This window comes from Dunckerocampus dactyliophorus, chromosome 14, assembly GCF_027744805.1.
Source record: "Dunckerocampus dactyliophorus isolate RoL2022-P2 chromosome 14, RoL_Ddac_1.1, whole genome shotgun sequence".
Lineage (NCBI taxonomy): Eukaryota > Metazoa > Chordata > Actinopteri > Syngnathiformes > Syngnathidae > Dunckerocampus > Dunckerocampus dactyliophorus.
Window position 1 is genome coordinate 13,208,256 of NC_072832.1, and position 24,311 is coordinate 13,232,566.

At 39.5% G+C, this 24,311-nt stretch overlaps 1 protein-coding gene across 25 annotated transcripts in view; it reads right to left on the bottom strand.

Moving 5' to 3' along the window:
• LOC129193610 (neurexin-1a-like) overlaps positions 1-24,311 on the bottom strand; it is a 310,368-nt gene that overhangs the window by 19,237 nt on the left and 266,820 nt on the right. For 15 of the 25 annotated variants that reach the window (XM_054797931.1, XM_054797919.1, XM_054797915.1 and 12 more), the window contains 2 exons: positions 19,733-19,822; positions 18,120-18,439 (listed from right to left, as the gene is read on the bottom strand). In XM_054797931.1, the coding sequence (XP_054653906.1) occupies positions 18,120-18,439; positions 19,733-19,822 (410 nt within the window). The remainder of the gene's footprint in view (positions 1-18,119; positions 18,440-19,732; positions 19,823-24,311) is intronic. The other 10 variants (XM_054797924.1, XM_054797923.1, XM_054797932.1 and 7 more) reach the window with 1 other exon arrangement.

Sequence of the window (24,311 nt, forward strand, 5' to 3'; positions counted from 1 at the left end):
GATTTGTTTTTGCTGGCGTGAAATGGTGACACGCTACATTCACTGGCAGAAGTTTTGGGGATCATAGAATACTCCCTCACTCATCTTCCTCCTTTCTGACTCCTTCACTGAGATTTACTTGCAAATGAAGTGCAGGGTACCTGCTAATCACCACATAGTGAGCTTTCGTGGAGCTCTATGAATTATCTTATCATAATATAAATGATACGTAATGCCACTCTGAGCCAGTATCGCTCTGGAAACACCGTCCTGTTCCCTTGCCAAAGTTGAGCGATTTTATTTATTTTAGTTCTATTTATGTGTACTATACCGTGATTAACCTTTCTTTATATCTTTATATTTGTGTTCTGTAAAACATTGCCTTTACAGCTGATAAAGTTGATATGATGGCAATCGCTTGAATCTGGAATTAATTAAATCATTATTTCTAAAGGGGAGGTTTAACTGTATTTTCTTATGTTGGCCCAAATGGCCCAGTTGGATTTGTTATTTTTTTTGTTCCAAAAGGTTTGACAAAAAACTAAATTTTCCCATAGGAATGAATGTAAACCCAATTCATCCATTCCAGACATCCAAAATATGAACAAAAAATACATTTAATAGAGAAAAATTATAGTTATAAAATAATTATAAATGACAAATGGGCGGAACTTATTGTTGATGCAGACTTCCCGTACATCCTGGCGAGATCAAATTCAATCATGTTTCTCCAGTGTAGGAAAACCAAGGTTTGACTGTATATGACTTTATTTAATAAAATATGAGTGTCACAAGACACTTAGTTCACGAGGCGAGGCAAGATTTTAACAGTACTTTTAAGAAAAGCACAATGAAAAATATATGACAATATACTGCAATCTACTCATTTAATTTCTACTACATTCCACTGTTCTTCACTCTGTGTGTATGCTACCGGCCCCGCCTCCACCCACCGAGATAATGAGTCCGTTCATGCCGTTGTTCTATGGAACAAAGGTGTCAAGGTGCTGAAACCAATGCACAAAGTGAACCCTCTTCCTGCTTGTTTGGAGGTGAGAGATGAGGAAAACAGACACAGATGCACATCGCAATATGTTGAGGCTGGTAAAATTATTGAGTTCATTTTCATTTATTGTGTTATTAACATATTTATTATCGTCCCAAGCCTAGTGGCCACGAGACATTTATTTTCTGAACGAGAAATCTTATTACATTTTAATCTCGTGAGATCTTGTGCTACCCATATTAGAAAATAGAACGACCCAAGCCAGAGCTTTTCTGCCTGCCACTCACAAACCTTTGATGTTAAAGTCCCCTACCGTTAAACATTCTTTTAAAATCATTTTACTCTCCTTTTAGTCTTTGATTTTGACAAATGGCTCCCGAAATAGAGATGTTGTCTTATATTCAGTGTGGTCTTATGTTTGGGTCAATGCAGTATTTAATCACAAAATAATTTTGTGGCCGTTTGAATTTGCTATGTCAAATCGTTGTATAATTTGTGCAACGACACTTCATCTGAGTACTTATGTGGTATGCTATGTAATAGGGTGTACAGTATAAGGCTATGCATTGCCACTACAATAAATTCATGTGAAAAAGCATCACCCAAGTGGGTTTACAGACAAGGTCAACATTTTGATGCGGTCATGACCTAGAGAGCCCTTAACATTACCAATTCATGGTGTCCTCAAGCGGGGCTTTTTGTGGCTTACGCAGGGATGACAACTAGCAGGAAGCTCGACTGTCTGAAAAGAACACCAAATTCTTTCAAAAATATCAAAAACTGTCAGGAAGGTACACTATTGTAAATAAAACCATATGCAAATTATTAGCTTGGCACCACAGAGAGTTGCGGATTTTTATGTGATATTTCTCCAACTTTTTCCAGGAATATTGTGATGTGTTCATTAGCTCAGTGGAGTTACTGTATATATATATTTTTTTACTATAAGGAGCATAATTCACACAGGACAGACGCTCATATAAACAAGGTACTTCTAAGGCACTAAAAGCAAAGATTCTGGGCTTGCAAAGCATCATTATTCCAGTAGTAAAGTGCTGAAGCCATGGCGGAACCAGGAGAGTAGCTCATTTATCTGCCTCTACTCGCAGCAGCCGAGAGCACACTCCAGTGGGATGTGCTGAGAAAGCCTGGGGAGACAGTTGGGAGTATGTAACGCACACAAACTAGAAGAGAAAGCCATTCTGTGGAGAGAAACCTGCTTTTAGCGTTCATGCAAAATGCATGAGCATTTTCACAGTCTCTAAGTACACCGTTATGTGGGATAATTTAGGTGTCAGGGGATATTGCCAAGATTGAGGATAATGAAAACTATACTCAAGAAAGGTTATTGGGAGACCTCGACTGAGCCATCAAGGGTGGCGTGAACTTGGACCTTCCAAAGCACAGGGTGTCCCTTCTCTTTGTCGCGTTGGCTTTCCATACCTCAGGATTGATAAAAGTCCTCCTAACGAGGCACCTCAACTGACCCTTTGCATGTCCTCCCAAAAGCTTAGTCAGCACTCATGCTATATATTAAAAAGGTGACTTTGCTATTCTGCAGCACAGCACGCTTGCTTACTGAATGTTTTCACCTTTATGCTGCATGGGAATAAGAGTAGCTCTTTAGGGGATTTACTGTATATGTTAGCTTCTGATGTCCTCGGGCTCAAAACCATGAGAGGCTTTCAGTGTGAACCTGTTGCCGCTTCTGTGGAGAGTGGTGGATTTTTCACATAGTCTATTTGGTCTAATTTGATGAACACTCTTTGGCAAACAGCGCATCTCTTTGGAGACAAGCTGAAAGTCAGGAGGACACAAAAGGCATCTGAAGGGTTTACCTGACGCATGCCTCTGCTGTCCTACTAATGTATCCCACTGAGGATGGTTGTTGTTTTCTGTTATCTTGCTGTCTTTGTGCAACCCTGTTTTTATCCAGCCTAAGGTCTTGTTCTGCAGAGATCTGTCTCATGCTATATTTATACATAACAGAAGTATTTGTCAAATCAAGAATACATTATTTCCATTACAGCCAATTAGATTGCATACACTCACACTGCTTTAGCCTCACAGACTGTCCTCCATTTACACAATCCTAAAGCCGTGAGTGTACAAGTGAATACCCCCTCAGGCCTGCGGCTTTTATTACAGACCACATAAGAGCGAAACTGCTGCCATCCAGACATTAGCTGCTTGCTATTTCCACTATATAATTTGGCCTTATCTACCAGATTCCATGACATCTACTTTAAATCCACACTTTACACCGACAGACTAGGCTGTAGTATCGTAAACACTGCTAGTGATTTTTTTTTTTTTAACAATGTTATAAAATATAAGCACAAGGTGTGAATTTCACTCACAGATGGAGTATGTTTACTGATATATTATATTCCAAGGATATCCTTATAGCCCAAATAACATGATTCAATCATTTGCTTTTTACTATGACTAGGGAGCGTGTTCTAGAACACATTTCTGGCTTTTAAAAGCATGATTACCCTTCATAACTGATGATATATACACTACAGGAAACTATCAGTTCAAAACTCCCCATTGTGACACAAAAGGAACATTTCCTCAGGATTTTATATTGTCTTAACAATATATGGATGACTTTCAGACAAAAGTGAAGATAACCTTACATGTCCTCCAAAAAAATGCAACAATTATGTCAATTTCTTTATTTTTTAGAAAGGTCAGACTGGAATTTGCCAAAAAGTACAGAGATGAGCACTGAGGGGTAAATATGATGCCGCCACTCCTGCCAGGTTGTCATCAACAGGTTGTTGATGATGTCACTAAGAGTTGTTTTAGGGTCTTTCTTTACAGCTCATCATCAACTGCTGATGTTTTCCTTGGTCTACCTGTTTGCCGTCTGTTACTTAGTACACCAGTGGTGTTTCTTCTTTGGGACATTTCAAATGGTTGTAGTGGCTCTGACCAATGTTTGTGCAATGATTGCGATTGATTTTCCTTCTTCTCTCAGATTCACAATTGCTTGCTTTTTACCCATAGATGGTTTTCTGCTTTTCATGTTGTTTTCACCTCTAAATGCAGTCTACAACGGCAAAACCTATCCTACCCGATCTGAAACTGAGCGTAGACATACAGTGCTATTTATTGACTGAACAAGTAATGTAATAGGATACACATGGGCAACAAAACCCACTTGTCAGTCACATGTTCCAATACTTTTGCTCGCATGACCACATGGGTGGGTTCAAACAATAGGTGCTGTCTTCTAAATTGTGCATCCGATCCAAATGTAAATACCTGGAAATAAAAGCTGAAATGTTGCTCTCTGGTCTCATATTCATCTTTTGATATCAAGCGAACATGTTTTCAGTCTCCAACAACCCTCACTGTTCCAATACTTCTGGAGGGCACTACATACAGTATCTGTAACAAAGGGAACCAGTGCCAGATGCTAAAATGCTGAATATCCCTTAAAAGCACAGGTGCTTGCAGTTATTTCTCACAGTTCTAAAGGTCCAATTCTGACCAGACTAAGTGGAGGGGTTTGTTGTTTTGAGCCTCACGCCAGCAGCGACACATCATTAGTACAACAATGAGAGATGGCGGAGGCAGTGGGACAGCAAGATTAAAACCGCTCATGTTAAGATGCAGACTGAAGAAATACATCCCTTTTTTATATAAGGCAAAGGGGGAGCCCAAGTCAATGATATCAATGGGATGGTGGAACACACTCTATTTCTCCATTCTAGCTATCTCAACATTTATAAACATGCCTGATGACATTCAAGTATCTAACTTAGCAGCCTAGAACTAGGTCGATGGTGATGAATAATTTAGTCCCAGATGCTCAATAGATTCATCGGAATAATGAAGGCAACTGAGCCCCTCAGACTGTGAGGTTAGTACAGTGCAAAAAGCCTGGCCTTCGCCCACACTCTTCCTGCTGCCAAGCTGTCGACATCACGGCCCCACATGTTGTGAGTAGCAACGGCACAGCAACTGGAAAACTGATGGGTCCTATTAATGATATACCGTACATATGTGTTTCAAAGAGAAGAGAGGAGAAAGGACACACATTGTTTTAAAAGAAAAAGGAAAATCATAAGTGTGCACAGGCAGGTAACGATGGCGGCAGAAACAATGGGGAACAACCATCAGGGTAAAAAATAGCCTTCGATTCAATCCTGTATTCTCATGCAAAAACACTGAAAATGCTGTTGGTGGCAATTCTGGTGGAAAACTAGAATTTCACTTATTTTCCCCAAAATATTCTTTATTTTGGAATGCAAATGTTGACGGGTATGACTCAGAGGACAGTTTCCGCCAGGGCTTAAACATGTGTCGCCTGAAATCGATATCAATCAATACATGGCTACCATATATGTTCCTACTAGCTAAAAGGAGCTCCAGTAGTTCTTCTTACAATGATATACCCAAATGTTATCATTTTCACTCACTAATAAGTCATAATGATGTTATGTATGAACATATGTCAAGGCAAATTGGATTTTAAAACAAAATACAAGGACTTGAAAGGGGAAAAAATATCTAGACAGACTGGGCAGAGTCACACTCGGTGGACGTAATCTGAAGGCGCGTAGATTACTGGAACACAATTGTGGACGTCTGACATCATTGTGGAGTGAGCACAGGGTCCACTGGAACATAAATTGAATGTAAGGTCATCATAAATACTGGTGAGGGAACTTTTACAACATCCAATTGGCAGCTGTTAAGATGCCACACATTAATTTAAAAAAATGTTCATGTGCCTTGGTAGGTGCTGCTGTTTTAGGTAGCAACATGGTTTAAATAGGTTCAGCCGCTAATTCTTTAATGTGCGTGTGTTTTGGGAGAAAAGGGTGGCATCTATTTGCGGCTTATTTTGTGGATTCCTACAATTTTCCTAATTTTGTGGATCATTTCCAGCCCTATTTAGAGTTGTTCTATCTATTTCTATTGTGCAAGGTGGTGATTATCATTTATAATGGACATAAATGCATCAGTCATGCCTTGACCCCCCTTTACAGTTGTGCCAGAGGAGGGGTGTACTGAACGCCGATCAGTGAGCTCACACTTGCCAAATGTGCCGGACTTTAGCACAGTAAGCTTGACTTAATGGGAGTACACCATGAGTACGCTCGTTTCTTAGTAATTTATGACATGTGGTGCATTCGGGGAGACTTTGCTTTATTTAAAGCCAATCAGTGGTTCCTTCAACTGGACTTCAGGCGGAGTATCAGGCCAAGATGAAAATAAAAAATGGTTGGAGGCCCTCTATCTCCTCCCCTGGTATCGTGGCGCTCCTTTCTTCCCATACATCTTCCTGGGGCTTTTAAGTCACTGTGGCCAGACAGGCTAACAAGGTGCTGGGAGGCAGCTTCACACACCCTTTACACCCAATTTCATGCAGCAGAGAGGGACACACATTTCCAATTCACCTGGTTTTGTAGCATATATTGTAGTGTAAAGGATTTCAAAGCAGGACTGAAATGCTGATACTGTGAAAAAAAAGTCAGAATGAGCAAACATTGTATCTTTTGGGCTGCAGGGACACAATGCATGCGTGAGGTTGTTAGTTGCGCTCCCTTGCAAGACCCAAGAGCACAAAAGTGAAACGACCCTTTTTAGATTTAGATTATTTCTGCTTTAATGCACTGCGCTCTGCTTTGTGGAACTTCCTCATAATCATACACAGAATCCCTTTTAACTATTTTCTAGGAAGATGCACTCATAGGGTGTCAATGTAAATTCTTCAGCATGCTACAGTACACATCCTCTAGCGTACTTATGAATTTACATACTGGAGATAAACAAAAAGTATGTGTGTGGCTTGTACAGGAGGACACTCCCGCTTGCCATTTCAGTAAAAGAGTGGAACTGTTGTTTCATACAAGCCAAAACTCAAGATGAACACTGTATTAAATATACACACTTTTATATTTAATAAAGCATCCAATTAAAATCCAATATATAAAGCTGCATCAAAAATTCTACCTTACGAAGATAGAAATTCTCATTTTTTATTTAAAATGTTTTATTATTATGGTTGTCATTATTATTATTATTATTGGGATAGGCTCCAGCATACCCCCGCGACCCTAATGAGGCAAAGCGGCATATAAAATGGATGGATGGATGGAGGGTTGTCATTCACAGTGGTGTATAATTGCACTACCTTAATAACAGTGTCAATCAAAACTCAAGCATCATTATGCTGTGTAAAAGGAGAATTTTCCTATATTGGATCTCATTAAAATTTAGCAGGTGGTCATATGTTGTTGTCATATTTGTCTACTAAGGTCCTCGTCTACTAAAAGTTTTTGTGTATAAAATGATGTGCAAACTTGCGTCTGTAAAATAAGCAAAATAGCACACATAATTAATTTTTTGTGTTTGCCTTCATCAATATGCAGAATATATGCGTATTATTAGAACGTGCCAAATACTATGAGGGGGGGACGTAAGTGTAACATTTTGCACCTGCAATGTAATTTATCAAAACTGAAACCTGTGTGCATTTGGTGTTTTTGTGTATATATTTAGCATGTTCCAAAGGCAGGTGCAAACTGGCACAGTGTTACGCACACCTGGTCATTGTAGCAAAAACGAGGCAGATACAATGATAGGTGACGGAGAGAGAGACTCTTCCGAACGCTTGTCAACATATTTGGACTGTCAGGAATAAAAATAGTAGAGACATATCGTCTATCCAGCAATGCCATTTCTGAGCTACTGGAAGTGCTGATTTGGAGAAAGTCACAAAAAGGAACCATGCTAAAGCTCCTATGGAAAAACTCCTTGTTTTAGTTTTAGAGTTAGTGTAATAGTGTAATCTTGAAAATTGTTACTCTCTGCTCAACACATTTCGGCCCCTTGTACCAGCTCCTCTTTGAACTACCACCTTATCGCGATGGAAAAGTTTGCATGCCCCAATGATTCTAGGTGTTAAGTTGTTGGGGGCGTTTATGCCCCTGGTAGGGCCACCCAAGACAAACAGGGCCTTGGGAGAGACCAGACAAAGCGAGTTCAATACTGTAGACCCAAATGATGAATGGCAAAGTTGGACTAAGTTTTCCCTTTCCTGGACGAGGATCACCGGGGACCCCTCGGAGCCAGGCCTTTTGGCTGGGCGTGAAACCCCTTGGGGCCCGAGGAGGAGGCAAAGTGGGTGCCTCCCCCATTGGGCTCACCACTCTTCGGAGTGACCAAAGGGGTCAAGTGCAGTGTGAGAGGGTGACAGCCGAAAGTGGAGACCTTGGCGAAGCTGGGTTTGTGGAACATATAATATTTTTAATATTATACTGTATATTGTGTATCATATGTTATGTATCAACTCAGACGTATCAACTCTGCACTTGAAGGTGTGTGGAGGTTAAATCGCACATGGGTAACACACAGACAGTTGTTTTCAATAAATTACTTTTTCAAAATGATTTTTGTCTCACTCCTCCTTTTGCTTTTGCATATTGTAGCTCTACTTAAAACCTCATTAAGATCCAAATGTGCAAAATGCAAATTCCAGCAATTTTTCAACTGGTCTTTAGATTTTGATCAGGAGTGTGTAAGCAACAACAACAAAAAAAAGTCAAATCTATTATTTTTTGAATCGCAAACACTGAATGGGGTCAAATTGACCCCAAGTATGACAGGTTGTAGCATAAAACACGGATATTTATACTACATATTGTCGTGTAAAACATGTACAGTCAAACTTGTCTATAGTGGCCACTAAAGGGAAACGGCAAAAGTGGCCGCTATAGACAGGTTGGCGGCCATTTTGAATTTGTGTGCGCACATATTAACATGTCTGTGATTAGAAGCTTGTTGTGTTTGCAGATACATATAATTATACTGTTACATGTTGACCAGTAGAGGGCACTGTGGGACTGCGGATAAAAGTTGTAAAGAACTACTAAGTTAATAAACCGCTGTTAATAAAGCTATTAAAGTGCATCGGCGACGTGAGTCTCTCCTTCCCTACAACAAGGGGCATTACAGTATTGACCAGTGCACATTGTCTCACACCAGGAAATAAACGGTGTCACTGTCTGCAACAAGCTCCAAAGAAGACGGCTTTTTTTATGTCGAACAACTGACAGTTTGTGTGGATCTTGTGAATGATTGTGACTGAGCTAGGACTCAGTAATTAAAGTCTACACACACGGCTTCATTGGTTAAAAAACAAAACTTTTTTGTTCATGAAGCTTCTGCTTGAGTCGGCATTTTGGCCGCTATATGCGGTCAGATATTGACCAAGGGATACAAAATGGGTGGCCGCTGGCCGCGTTAAACAGGTGACCGCTATACACAGGGTCTACAACACGTAAATTCTCCGCGGGGGATTTTTTCAGTGGCCGCTATAGGCAGGTGGCCGTTCTATACAGGTGGCCGTTAAGACAGGTTTGACTGTATATTAAATGACAAAATACACTAATATAGAATTATTATGATGTTGCAATGTCTCTGCTGGAGTTCACCACTGTGTTTATTTGCATCCTCCAAGACTTGCAAGTCCATGCCTTCAAACCTCATTTCTTTGTTTTCTCTCTCCCAAACCTTGGTGAAAGTCGGCTACACGCAAAATCCTCATTTAAGCAAGGGGGTCCGAACCACTTTTGCACCTGTTAAACACTTATAGTAGACCACCTGCAACACGCCCCCTAAGAGTATGTGCAATTTTTTTGTTTGCTTACTCAGTTTAGCGCCATAATTTAGGATCTCAGTAGATCAGGCTGCAAGTGTCTACTATTACTATTTTTGTATGAAATCCAACTACACTGTTTTAAGAACCCGCTCAATTATGACATTATATGGATGAGTGCAGAAAGAGCAAATTGATCTTCCGCCATGTCGAATACCGCCTCAAGCTGATGATTAGTTCTCATCTCTTAGCTATATGTGCTCCGTTTACCTTCTTCCCACTGTGTATGTCTCTGCCACTATGCATAAACAATGAGACCTTCAATATTACATGGGTTACGTTGTGCCCCTTACCCTCACTCGTAGACTTCTCAGATTAATCCTGTCTGCACTGAAGCGTTTTCCACTCTGGATGCGTGTGTATTTTTCCTTATCTGAAATCGAATCAGGAGCTCCGTGTGCATCCTTAGTTCACCTTGGCTGTAAGCTGGTGTGAGAGCACAGAAGTGCCTAGTTGGAATGACACATTAAGAATAAGCTAGAAGTGAGGGGATTCAAAATACTGAGAGAATAGCTTGTGTATATGTAGCATACAAACACATGTCATTTTGGGAAACTAGTTCAGTGTCAAAACTATAAATAGAAGATAAACCTAAACATGCCACCAGTGTGTTTTAGGAGCGCGCAAGAGAGGCAGGAACATGACGCTTGGCTCCAAATCACTGTCTTTCTGACTTTAGCTGCCTCTTGACATGCAGTCCCAGTCCCTCATCAGGTGGCAGGAACAAATTTGTCATCCTAATATAGATGCCTTCATGGCTGAGATGGATGGAGTAAGACCTATAAGTCCCATGTGTAATGTGCAAAAACATGACATGAGGAAAGAGGGAAGAGCTGCTTTGCCCTCCAACAGCAAGCTGTGCCTTATGTGACTCTCATCGAGCGTCCGCATAATCAGATTCCTGCCCCCCCAGGTCTAGATGTGTCATTCTCCATGGAATGAACACCAAAATCTAACAATGAGCAGCCTTCTGAGTCAGCGGGGTGAAGGCAAAATACATGCATAACAAGGCACCGTTTATAAAAGTCTCTCAAGATGATGTTTCATCATGCATCAGTGATGCAACAATGACTGTACTGTATGTGCTTTGTTCAAGTTTTGGATCTTCTTACACTCAGACCTTACACTCAACTACATCTGAATCATTTTACACAAAATAGTAGGACATACTGTACATACATTCCACCGGAATAGCTTCTCACATACCATTTCACCCTATTTAACATCGAAAGGATGATTTTGCCACATAACGAGCTTTGCTCCATATTGCCCTCGAATTGACAGTGCACTTAAGAGATCAAGGTGGTGCCAGCGAGCTAATAGTCTCTTATAGATTTCATTATTATGTTGCCATGATGATGACGACGATATGGATACAACAGATTCAATGGAGATGAACCGGTTTGTGGTGCTCAAGTCAAAGTTGTGCTGCAATGAATGATTCATTTAAATGTATACTTAACTGTGAAAATCTGAAGGGATTTATTCAATTTAGATGATCCGATTTTGATTATCCGATTAAAAAAAAAGATTATCAGATAGCGAAGTAAATAATAATAACAATAATGCATTTTATTTGTATAGCGCTTCTCAAGGTACTCAAAGACGCTTTACAATGGAAGATAAAAAAGTATAAAGCTAAATAACAAACAGAACAGAACGGCACATTAAAATACAACAAAGTAAAGCATCTATTTCTCCTTTGAGGACCACACAGTTAAATATGACTGTAGAGCAATTAAACCTAAACGTTTAAATACCTCTGAGTTTTCAATGATAGAAGTGTCAGTGGAACTAGTTGGCACATTTATAAATGTAATGTAAAAGCCTCTTAATGATCACACAGTATTTAAAGTATTCACTTATGCTGGTTTTGTCACCATTTCTTAAGAGTGGATTCCCTATGAGATAAAGATAAAAACATGCTGTAAAAAGCTTGTGTCAATATCTGTCTGTTAGGAAACATACACGCCGCTTTGGTTTCTTCCTTGCCATTCAAAGAGTGTAAGTGGGACAATCTGTGGGCCTCTGATATTATAAGCCCACACAAAGATAAACGTTTGTGTGTTCTTTCAATAATGACAGGAAAGAAGCAAAAAAAATAAATAAAAATGGAGCACATACTCGAACAAAGCAAGAATAAAATGCTCATCCTGTGCATCCTGGCGTTTCAAATAGCTAACGATCAACACTCTTGATGGACATTTATGGTGAGTTGAAAAATTGCAAGAATTTATATTTTGGACTGTTGGATCTTAAGGAGGTTCTATGTACCGCTTTAAAATGCAAAAAAGTAGACATGGGGGTGAGATAAAAAAAAAAAAAAATGGAGTGATTGATTTATTGCAAACAACCATGACAGTGAAATAGGCTGTCCATCAGCTGATCAAAGTTTGAAGACCACAGCCTTTAAAAGTCAAAATCTTGGCAACAATGTGGATTCAATGTCATTTTCTGTCAGGTATTCACACTGCCATGATCTCTTGATGGCAAAGGCAAAAAAGCCTTCTCCCTTTGAACGCGGACGGATTGTTGAGCTGCATAAGCAAGGTCTCTTGCAGCACGACATTGCTGCTGAGGTTGGATTGCACTAAGACAGTCATTTTAAACTTCTTAAAGATCCTGGGGGTTATGGAACAAAAAAAGTCAAGTGGTAGACCCTAAAAGATTTCACCAGCCCCGAGCCGGAGTATCCGATCGGCTGTCTGTAAACACACGGGACGACTCTCCAAGCGCAGTTCAGGAACCATAAGATGACATCTGCAAGAGAATGGTTTAAGAACAAAAAACATCTTCAAAGTCCACGTCTTTCAACGCCACAAAATTGCCCATTTGGAATTTGATGCTGATGTGGAAAAATGAAACCTTGACAGCTCCGATGGCTTTCAATGTTACTGGCATGACGAGGAGATCCCACCTGAGGTGTTTTCCACACAGCACAATGAAGGAGGCGCCATCACGATATGGGGTGCTTTTTCCTTCTTTCGAAGAATGGAGCAAACAGGAGCTGGCTATGTGGAGATGTTGCAGGGGGCATCCCTCATGGCTGAAGGCCCTCGTCTGTGTGGTAATGACCGTTTTTTTCAACAGGACAACGTTCACAATTCCCGCCTGAAAAAGGATTTCTCCTCCCGAGGAAAAACATCACTCTTTTGGACCATCCTACATGTCCCCCTGATCGAAATCAAATTTGGGGATGGATGACAAGTGAAGTTTACAAAAATGAACATCAGTTCCAGACAGTGGATGCCCTCCGTGAAGCCATCTTCACCACCCGGCGCAACATTCCCACTAGCCTCACAATTGAAAATGTACATTTTTGCAATTTTTCAACTGGTCTTAAAATTTTGATCAGGAGTGTATATATCAAATAATGAAAATTAACGTCAACATGTCCTGACGTGTGTTCAGCCCTATCAACATGGACTGGATCAGTGATGCATATTTCACTCACTATGCACACAGCATAATGTTGAAGGGTACTTTCCATAATGGCCCCCAGTGATGCTAAGATGATGGATATGGTGTGTCATTGGGAGCGACTGCTGCAGGCCAGGGGCATTTGCAGGTCTACAATATTAGCTCCTTTGCTATCTGTCAGACCTGAATGGGCAAAGGGTGCGACTGGGCTTCAAGTATCTCAATACAATACCAATCATGCAAACATTTAGGGTCAAACACACTTCAGTCATCTCATAGAATAACGGTTTTGACTCAGATCTGAGGTTACCCACATACAGGAGGTCCTCGGTTTACGATGTACTGTGTCACGGCCTTTTGTGGTTTCAACACACCCCCATAAATAACTTAAAAACTTAGTTTTGACCTTCGTAAATATGAGACTCTTGCGAGAACTAGTTATGTGCGCTACACTTAGGAAGGACAATGGCGCCACGTGCAAACCAACCACATGCATAAAGGTAAGGAGTTGTTCTCTCTGTCCTTCATGTGTTCTGTGTACAGTGTGAGTGACTGAGGTGGTCCAACTTACACTAAAAATCAACTTACAAAGCGTTCTAGGAACGGAACTTGTTTGTAAACGGAGGACCTCCGGTACAGTATCTCACAGGAAGTAAGTATACTGCACATTTCAGCAACATTTTTATTATATCTTTTCAAGGGACAATACGATAGAAATGAAACTTGTTAATGTTCCTCAGTGTAACTTATTAAGTATGTCCGAAACCAATACAACCATTACCATTATCCCAGCTGTAAATGCAAACCATGTGTTCTCCTACATTGACTTTGTTGTAGGTAGTGCCCCTTCTGTCCTGATGTGGGCTTGTAGGTTTGACTCCTTGTGCGTAATTTGGAATCACAATTCGTACATTTTGCCTCTCGCTTCCCGCATTTCTCTGCCAAGCTGTCTGCCAACTTCAACCACCTCAAAGTAAGTCGTCAAAGGGTTACAGATAACTTTTACTGTGAGCTTCCTGCACATGAATCTGGAGTTCTCCATCATGTCAATATCAACCTCATTATAACACGTAAGCTACAGCATGGCTCGCCCAAAGCACTGCAAACTGGAGACTATGAATGTATAATTTTTTTTTTTTTAGAAAACATTCATTTTACACTTTATAGTTCCATGGCAATAGCATGGCCAGAATTATTATGTCAAACATTTTAAGAAGAGATATGATCTCAACAAACTTAAGGCTGGATCAACCGTAATTATCTTATCATATCATGCTACACTTAGAACCTGCACTGCATAAGTTTAGTTGCCTTGGGAGTGATTCAAAGCCAAGATAAATCCAAGGTCTGAATGCTGGTGCATGCAGGATTAGTGTTACATCTAAGATTGCAGCCTTAGCTTGTGAAACAATAATCCTAGGTTGAACCAAGACAATCACATCGATGCCTAAAGGTAGATACTGGAGCTGCTGGATAATAGTAGTGCATGGACGATTGCATAAGGGATATGAGTGCTATACTGAACATTTAGCAGGTCATCCGTAGCAAAGCATTATTAACGTGAGATGGAGTGAGACAACGGAACCAAAATACTGTGCTCAATGAAGGTGTAGCGGTGCAGTATGTTAAATCTCGTCTAACCGTGGGACTTAGAGGCCAGGACTTCACCCCTCATCTCAGGGATGAAGATCAATCACTGTCAGAAGCTCTCGATGCTCCACTACATACCAGGCCTTGCTCTCTTACGCTCATTTTTTTTATAGCTCATTCTTGACAGGTTTTGATTAAATCCAAACACTGTACATCAAATCACGTGAAGAAAATGTACATCAAATTTAATGGAAATGCATATCAATTTTGGAAATATGGCCATTATTTTTTTCCAAAAATAGTATAGAGTTAGAAATCCCAAAGTTTTTGCATGTTTATGTTGTTCTGTTTCCGCGAGTGGCGACCTGTCCCAGTTTGTTCGACGGTCGTGTACGTGTGCTAGCGTTCTCCCATGCTGCACAGATAGACAACAATGCTGTATTTCTCCCTTTTTTCTCTCACCTCATATTTGGTTCCAAATGCTGAGGGAATGCATAAAGGTAAGGTCTGATGACGTTATTGAGTGCTATTGTGCACAACCAAAAGTCAACCTCAAATCCCCTCAAATAATGACACATTTCTTCAAAAGTGGCCAAAATGTCTCCAAGCAAAGATAAGTACATAGCACTCTTTTCCACATGGGTGCAATGAAAATACTGTGCTTGGTTGGAAGAGTACACAATCACCAACATTTGTGCAACATTTCAGCCTGAGCATGGTGTTTTGAACAGGTAGGTCGGTAACAGAAGTGCAGAATTTAAAAGTACATAAGTTACAAACCAAGAAAGGTAAGCAGCAAAATGGCAATTTTTGGTAGCTGAATGATTTGAAACCGTACCTTAAACACAAATGTTTCAGTTTTTGGAAAAATAAGGTGATGCAATGGATGCAACTGTAATGTTTTACAGCTAGATTTAAATACTTAGAATACGGCAGCCACTGAGTGAACTCAAAGTCCATCCATTAAAGGATTGTCAACCATAGCAACTGTAGCCAATCTTGGTCCACTAGGGCCAGTCATAATAAAAATATGTGTTTCATGTAAAGCTTGTTTAAAAAAAAAAAAAAAAAAAAGGACACCACTATGTTAAAATTGCAGTCAGAGGGAAGATAAAGCAGCTGGACAATGCTAAAAATGAGACCCATTCAAGGGTAAGTACTATGAATGCACCATCGCTTTAAACAGAAGCCAGACCAATGCAGTGTCCTGAGATTGAGCTATCCCACTGCAGGAGCTCTCCATGGAAAGGTCGTCAGGTAGAATTAAACCACAGACAATGACATCCCCCCGTGCACACATTTTCGCATGCCTCATTCATTCCCCTGCATTCATCAAAAGTCACCTCTCTAATCAACTGAACCAACTGAACCAACTGAAAACTGTTTTAGTACAAATAGATGAATAACATCATTAGCCACTATCTGTTTCATCAATCAATCAAAGCCTTATCTACAACTTAATCTGCATTGTGTTTAGTATATTCTACTTCTAGGGATGTAGATCTCTTTGTGGTTGACGATTCGATACACATCTAGATGCACGAGTTAAGATACAATTCAAAAACGATATATTTTAAAAAGGATTCCATACAGTGTACAAACGATATGATTCAATACCATTTGATTCAATACGATTTAGTGGTTACATTTGTTGATGTAGACATGAATCTTATATTAGAATGTAAAAAAGCCAATTCTATATAAGTGGCATTCTTACAGTATTTTTAAATCTGTAAAAGAGCACATCATAGCCCCAAGCATGCTGCAAGGCAGGGGTCCCCAACCACCGGGCTGTGGGAAATGTTCAATGCAACGATAAAAATAACTACATGGAATTTTATGTAAAGGGATATCAATTCCAAAAAACAGTCAGTATCTGGTGTGTACACCATTTGCCTCAAACACCATATACGCCGATCCAGAGGATCCCAAACATGCTCGCCATTTTCAAAATGCCGTCAATAAAATGCACCTGTGTTTGTTGTCCATAACATACGTGCCAGCCCCATACCATAACCACATAACCCCACCGCCATTCCATCCACCACACAGGTGCATGTTACTGTACTGATGGCATTTTCAATGCACAGAGAATACTGTGACAATAGCCTGAGGCCCATTGTTATGTCATTCATCCACAAGCATCACGTCATGTTGCAGCATGATAATGCACGGACCCATGTTGCAAGGATTTGTACACAATTCCTGGAAGCTGAAAACATCCCAGTCCTTGCATGGCCAGGACACTCACCCGACATGTCACCCACCAACTAATTCTGGCTGGTCAAGCCAAGTAAGTAGTTTTCTTAAAAGTAACGTTAAATTTTTGTCTCGTCTAGATCATCTTTTATCTTCCTCAGAACTCTGGCTGTAAGGCCACACTGTCTGAGAGACAGTTTACGTCTCAGTAGGTGTTGCTGTTTCGGTTAGCAATGCAGCTCGACAGTGCTCAATGCCCTTGTGTGAGCACCAGTGCCCAAGAACTGAAGTAATGACTATTACTCTTCTCCCTCTACACAAATGACTGCACCTCAGGGGACCCCTCTGTGATACTCCTGAAGTTTGCAGACGACACAGCAGTCATCGGCCTCATCCGGGACAGCAAGGAGTCTGTATACAGTCTGGAGGTAGCCCAACTGGCAACAGTGTCTCATGTGGACACCTTCTTTCTCTTGGGACCTGAAGTCAGTCATACAATCGGTTCTGTGCACTTCCATCACTGTCTGGCTCGGATCTGCAACCAAACGGACAGGAAAAGACTACAAAGGACCATCAAATCTGCAGAAAAAAATAACTGGAGACAACCTTCCCTCCATATGTGACCTGTATTGGTCCTGGGCTAAGAAGCGGGCAAGGAACATCACTGCAGATGTCAATAACACCCCACACCTCAAACATAAACTGTTCAAACTCCTCCAAAATCCAGGTAGGCGCTACAGAGCACTGTACACCAAAACTTCCAAGCACAGAGACAGTTTCTTCACTCTGACCAACACTTGAACATATCAGTGTTGACCAAAAAAAAAAACATCACTTGAATGTAGATCCTGTTTTTCTTTAATGTAAATACTGTCGTTTTGTATAAATGCAGATAATGTCCCGGTTTATTAATCACACACCCACTTACTTGAATTGCACTGTCATTATGTTATTATTATCCCTTTACTCATCTCAATGTTACTCTTGAATTGCTTCTTAATTACTTATTTCTTAAGTGTCTGTGTACATGTACAGTATATACAGTATGTACAATTTAACCAAAGTCAAATTCCTTGTTTGTGGAAGCACTTGGCCAATAAAGCTGATTCTGATTACCACATGTTTTTCCCAATGTGAATAAAATAAGGCGATTCATTGGGACAGCATTAGAATAGAACATTTTCATGCTAAAATTGATATATTTGCACATTTCAAGCATGAATTGAGGAATAATTTAATGTTTACCTGCTGGGGCTCTCGTGGTGTCGTCTGTTTGACTCGCCGACTAGACGCCACGGTGGTAGTGATCTCCATAATGGATGTGGACGTCTCGGAGCGATTGGCTGTGGTGCTTGACTGTGGCGTGATAGAGGAGGGTGACTCCCCAACAAGCCGCACACTGCCTTGGATTCTAATGTTGGGGTCCCCCTCTGCAGCCATGTTGAACACCTTCAGGCCATTATAGTAGAGGCCAGAAAGCTGGCCCTGAAAGGATCGAGTCCGGTCTCTCTCCCAGCCACCAATCTGTATAGTAGTTTGACTGTTGAAGATAGTAAGCTGTCGCCCTGCGGGAAAACAATGTTACATATACAAGTCCGTTGGATTGATGGCATTTTAACTGAAAATAAATAATCTTAAATAAAAAGACACAACAGCAAATTACTTGCCCAGTGGCTAATGAGACCAATAAATTACAGGTTCTCGAAGCAAACCCTTGCAATTTATTGCAGTTATAATGATGACATGCCTGTTTTATGAAAAATGAAATTAAAAAAAAAAATAACATAAGATTTTGATGAGACAAAATTTAAAAGTAAAAGCAGTTTTGCTAAAGGGTGGGTGGGTCATAAACTTACGGCAAAAGTGATTCTGCATTAGTAATGATATGGGAACGTAACGACAACATACAAAACATATAAAACAAGACAGTTTAAGGGCACAACTTCCTTTGTGCACTAAAGTGAGAAGCTATACATGTAAAATATATATCGAAACAAATAAAGCATTCTTATTTGTTTCGGTAATCAGGTTTCTTGTTCACATTTTAGGATTTACAAACACAGCAAGCACAGGAAATGTCTAAGTGAGGATGGGACAGGCAAACCGAACACCAAATTGTTTTATCCTTTCAGCAAAACCAAAAATAGTCAACTCAATCATGTTTGGCATGAGGAAAAACATAAACAAGAGAAAAAAAAAAAAAAAAAAAAAAAAAAAAAAACATGGCATGATAGTTGATTAGAGCAAAACAAACCAAATTAAATATAAAGTGGGAGGGGGTCATTTCACATTTTATGTGAAAAATATGAACTGGTTAATACATTGTACAGTCAAAGCATGCACTTAGTTTGTTTTAATATTACAGTTCATAAATCTAAAGCCCTACACATCTTAACACAATATGTTAAAGGGACTCCAAAATTCTGACGCCAATTCATATTGCACTCTATTTATGATGTATCATTTCAGTTTAATCAGAATAAATTCAAATGGAACTTATCTGTACACAAAATGTCCTACATGTACTTTAAATATGTTCACAAACAATAACAATTTAGGAAATTTGACACAATACATTTATGTTTATCTTTTAGAAGTTTACAGCAATTTATAGACATTTTAGCAATGTTGAATTGTATTTAAATACATATTTATAGTCCCTTTAACCATAGATTAACACACGTATTAAAACAGTTGACTACAAAATAAATACATTTATATGAACAGTAACATTACATTAACTATTCAAATCATTAATTTTATTTCATTTTAATGTTTATGTTTAGTGTTTACAAAATATTGCTACAACTTGGTTATGCTGCAATTATTCTATTTGAAATTTTAATCAGTGATTTTACCTTTGTCGAGTAGCCATTCGTCAACTACTCGACCAAGTCGGAATGGGATTCGCTGTCTAGCAATCGCCAGGCGTTCGTTATCATTGTTGCCTTTAAAGTTTAAAGAGACATTTCAGTGGTTACAATCTGTCAGGTCAAAGGTTAAATGTTCATACTGGTAGAGCTAAACAACTGCACCATGGTTTTATGTTGAAAAGGTTTTGCATATTTAACAAAAACATATTTAATGAACCCTTATTTAAACATACTCATTTTAGTTTAATTTTAGCCAACAAATTAGAGCTAAATTAATTGAAATTGAATTGTTTCATCTCTAGATTAACAAAGCTATGTTATAAAACAAAGCAAATTGCAATTTTCATAATCAAGTCTTTATCCTTATCTGTACAAACCATTTATCTTTTCTTTCTGCACATTTTAAATTTTGCTAGTTATATACATACATTTTCAAAAATAAACATCACTTGAAATTATGTTGTCACCTTTAGGTGTTGGTTTTAAAAGAAAGACCAATTTAACAAACTGCAAATACCAACCCAGTAATGAATAGCCTAGTTGACAGGAAATAAGACACATTGTACAGTATAAAAGAGAAAACAATGAATATATACAGTATGTTACATGGTCAAGTTCCTCAATAAAATGGCTTTGACAAAAGCTACAAGGCCGAAAAGGACACGCGGTTGTTACAAATTGGAGTATTGTAATGGAATTCATTGAAAAATCAAAGAAGCACCAGAAGTAAGGTGTAGCAATATCCTAAAGAAACCTCCGCTTTGGAGGAGCACTTTGGCATAAATGACAGCAAACTCTGCATCAGGCTTTTTAGGGCCAATAACCTCTTCAGAAAAAAAGAGTTGAGTGCTTTCCCGCCTGCAATTGTCTGCAGAGATTGAATTCAGTCCGTTTCATTCTTCTTGCAGATTGACAATGTTTGTTCCATCAACTATATTAATTCACTCGCTGCAGATTAAAGATCCGGTAGCTTACAATGATTTGGCGGAGAATGGTTTGTGAGAAAACGGAAAAGGGTTTAAAACCTGTCTATTGAATTCATGGAATTTGGCTGCAGTTGATTGTGTTGGCTTGTTACAATACAGCATGTTGAATGAAATTGATAGCACTTATTTTAAGAGATATTTGGAAAGAAATGCAACACAGTGGAGCATCAATTCATGATTGATGAAAAGTTTGAGAAGTTTTAACCAATTATTGATAAAAATTAGGGCTCTCAAATGATTAAACCGTAGGACCGTAGGACTATTTTAATTTACAATGCAGAAGTACTTCCACACAGCTGACATGGCTTTGTTTATTTTCCGGCCTGCTGCAAAAACAAAGCACTTTACTGCCGTAAAGATCGGGCGGGCTCATCTTCAAATCTCCGACCAATTAAAAAAAAAGGCAAAAATCGGCTCGATCCCGACATCTCTCATGATAAATGAACACATGATGTCTCTAAATGAAATGAAATCAAGCTAATCAAGCACACGTCTGAAAATCTATTTGCATAACACTCCTGTCTTTAATAGCAGAAGAGCTTTTGAATCACACTTTAATCTCGTTATTATGAGCAATGAGGGGTTGTGTTCACACACACCACGTAATTTAAATTGAAATCACATGTTTTGAGTGTATTTTCTGGGATTTGCAAGCATACTTAAATGCAGGAAATTGCAACTCCGCATTAATAGTTACACAGTGCGCTTGAAGGTATCATCATGTGAACAGTGCATGGCCAGCACGGAGAGCACAGTGCGAGTTATGTCTTGCTCGGACACAAAGAAAGGAGATAATTATGGGGGTGCTTGTTGTTTGTGTGCGTTGTATGGACCAATAATTGAGTTGAACAATTGTTTTCCATCAAGAGTTACATTGGGTGTTAAGTGATAGGAAACTACTCATCGTTTTTATTTGTCTTTCTGTTTATCGTGACCACACATGCTAAATATGTTGATGTCTGAAGTTTGGCGTGTCACTTAATGCACATCGTGCGAGGTAGAGAATGAGAAAGTGTTATTCCAAGCATGTGTCTGCGGGTTGGAGATATACTGTACATATACTGTACGGTATCGGAATTGCACTGCTGTTGGTGTGTTCAGGTCAGAATAAAGTTCTAAAAGCGCGTCAGAATCTGTCTGACTCTGTGGGTATGCTACACTGTGCCTGTGCTATCATAACAGAAAGGCTTGCCATGATGTGCGTGTGTTAATTGAGTAAATAATTTTGTTACCAGAATAAGGAGTTTTGTCTCATTTGAATATGAGCAACTGTACATAAATTCTATAAGAAGACAAACTATTAGAGCAATTAAAGCAAGTTTTTTAGTTTTATTTTTCAACATTTTACATTTTACACTAGTGGTTAAATTTGATTTCATACTTGTGTGAAAGTTAGAAAATAACACATGTGAGTGCTTACAGTGTCAATATTAGAACATTAATTTGTACTAATACTTGTATGACAGCTAATAAATAACCTTACCTGTGCAGTTAATAATGTCTTATGATGACAACAAGTTGGACTCTGAGACTAATTCTTCCAAATATAATTGATCTCAATGGGAATATGTTAAACAAATCCACCTGTCAATTTCCTATCCCTCGAGGATTAATTTAGATTTACAGCAAAATTCTGTTACGCTAAGCTTAGTTTTGTGATTAACATAAATTGTATGACAAAACGTAGGGTTAGTGTATACTAGGACAGTATTTACTGCATATACTGTACCTGCTGCTATTGGAAATGATTCAACAAGGATGTGAATCCCTGTTGAAGAGGAATCTAAACTGTAAGACACAAAGTAGCGTGGCTGGCAAGCACATACAGAATGCAGACAGTAACACAGAAAACCACTGTGCGAAAAAATGCCTGCCGGTGTGCAAAAATATTTTCAATGACCTGCGTGTTTATCAGCTTGGCTGCATGTCAGCATCAGTCCATCTCTCGCTGAGGTCAATTAAAAGTGAACATAATCGTGGACTGATCATGTATTGATCCCCGCTGTGGCACTCAAACAATGCCCTCGGCAGGGCTGCAGCAGAGCACATTCACGGGGCCACCAAGGAGAGTCTGTGACTGCTGCCTAGTGGTGATTCGGTTTAGTAATGGATGGCCAGAGCTTATCTGCTCCTCCAGACAGCAGATATTCAGCTGAGCCGTCCCATCTGACCTGCTTTGGCCTCATTTGCTTCTTTTTCTCTTTTGTTAACAAAGCGGTCCATACACTGAAGACACAGGGAGTCTGGAACAAATTGGGTGAACCATTCAAATGATTTTGGATCAATCAATTTAGACTTTATCAATCCTGTTAGGAGAGCTCTACTTTAAAAAGAATGCAGGTATGGTGCTTTGATGAAAAAAATCACTCTGCATCGCACAAGTCGAGACTCCACACTGCAAGGTTGTACAGATGGATGAAGGGGGCCGGGGTGGTCAGCTTGAGGTAAAAGGGACAGCGAGAATGAAGCGAGAGTCATGTCAGTGCACTGCGTACTGATAAGAGTAAAAAGAATAAGGCCAGGGACTTCTCTATTATCTTTGTGTGCAGTGCGTGTTCATTGGGTACTCTGATAGGATGCTTCATGGTGCCCTGCGGGCCTGGCGGCGTCATTGTGTTGGTATTACTTTCATGGCCAATACTCTTGAGAAGAAGCCTTTTTTTCTTGTTTTTTTGTTGTTGTTGTAGCCCAGCTTTTTGTGTGTGTGGTGCAAAGCAGAGCAAGAATAAAGGCAAGAACTACAGCAAACAGATGGGTATTTATGTGTGTCCGTGTGTGCGTTTGTAATTCAAGATTAGAATAATTGTGCTTAAGATTTTTAATGGGCTTTCATTAGTATGAAGGACAAGACTTTTCACCAAGATTACAATGACGACAATATACATCCTGGTGGAACAATTATTACCTTGCTTTCAGAATGATTGCTCCCTCCAATGCAATCTGCACCTCTCTGTCCGCCTGCCTTTCCAGCCATTATTTTTGCTGTCTGCTCTGCTCTATTATAGTCACTGTTGATCTGTGAGTGGCCAAGGCTAAAGGCTACTATTATGAGTGCATTAGAGGGCTACATGGATACTAATCAAACGACAGGCGAGCTGAGAGAATAATGGCTTTCTGTGCTAGAGGTGAAGAGGGGAATTGTACAGCAATTGTGATTAGGTGCAATTAGTCTGTAATGAACCTAATAAGGTAGCTAACCTCTGTATTGTTACATATGAAAGATGGGTGGAGACCAGCCCGTTTCAGAACATATTTTATAAAGTATTTAAATTATATAGCTAAATTTTGGATGAATCGATATTAACTACAGTCAAACCTCTACAGCTGAATACTGTAAATGTCGTATAAGTCAGAACCTCAGCTCAACAAGGTTCTTCTTCTTCATGTGCCGTGCCTGCTCCAGCTTTGTCATTACAAAGCAGGCAATGATGATAATATATATATAATATATATTGTCTTCTTTTTCTTGTTATCCTCCTAATGAGCATTCTGTATTAATGTAAAGAAACTCCAAAAGAGTCAGTGCCTCACCTGCCATGAACCTCATCGCATGTCACTGATCGCAGCCATCATTAAGT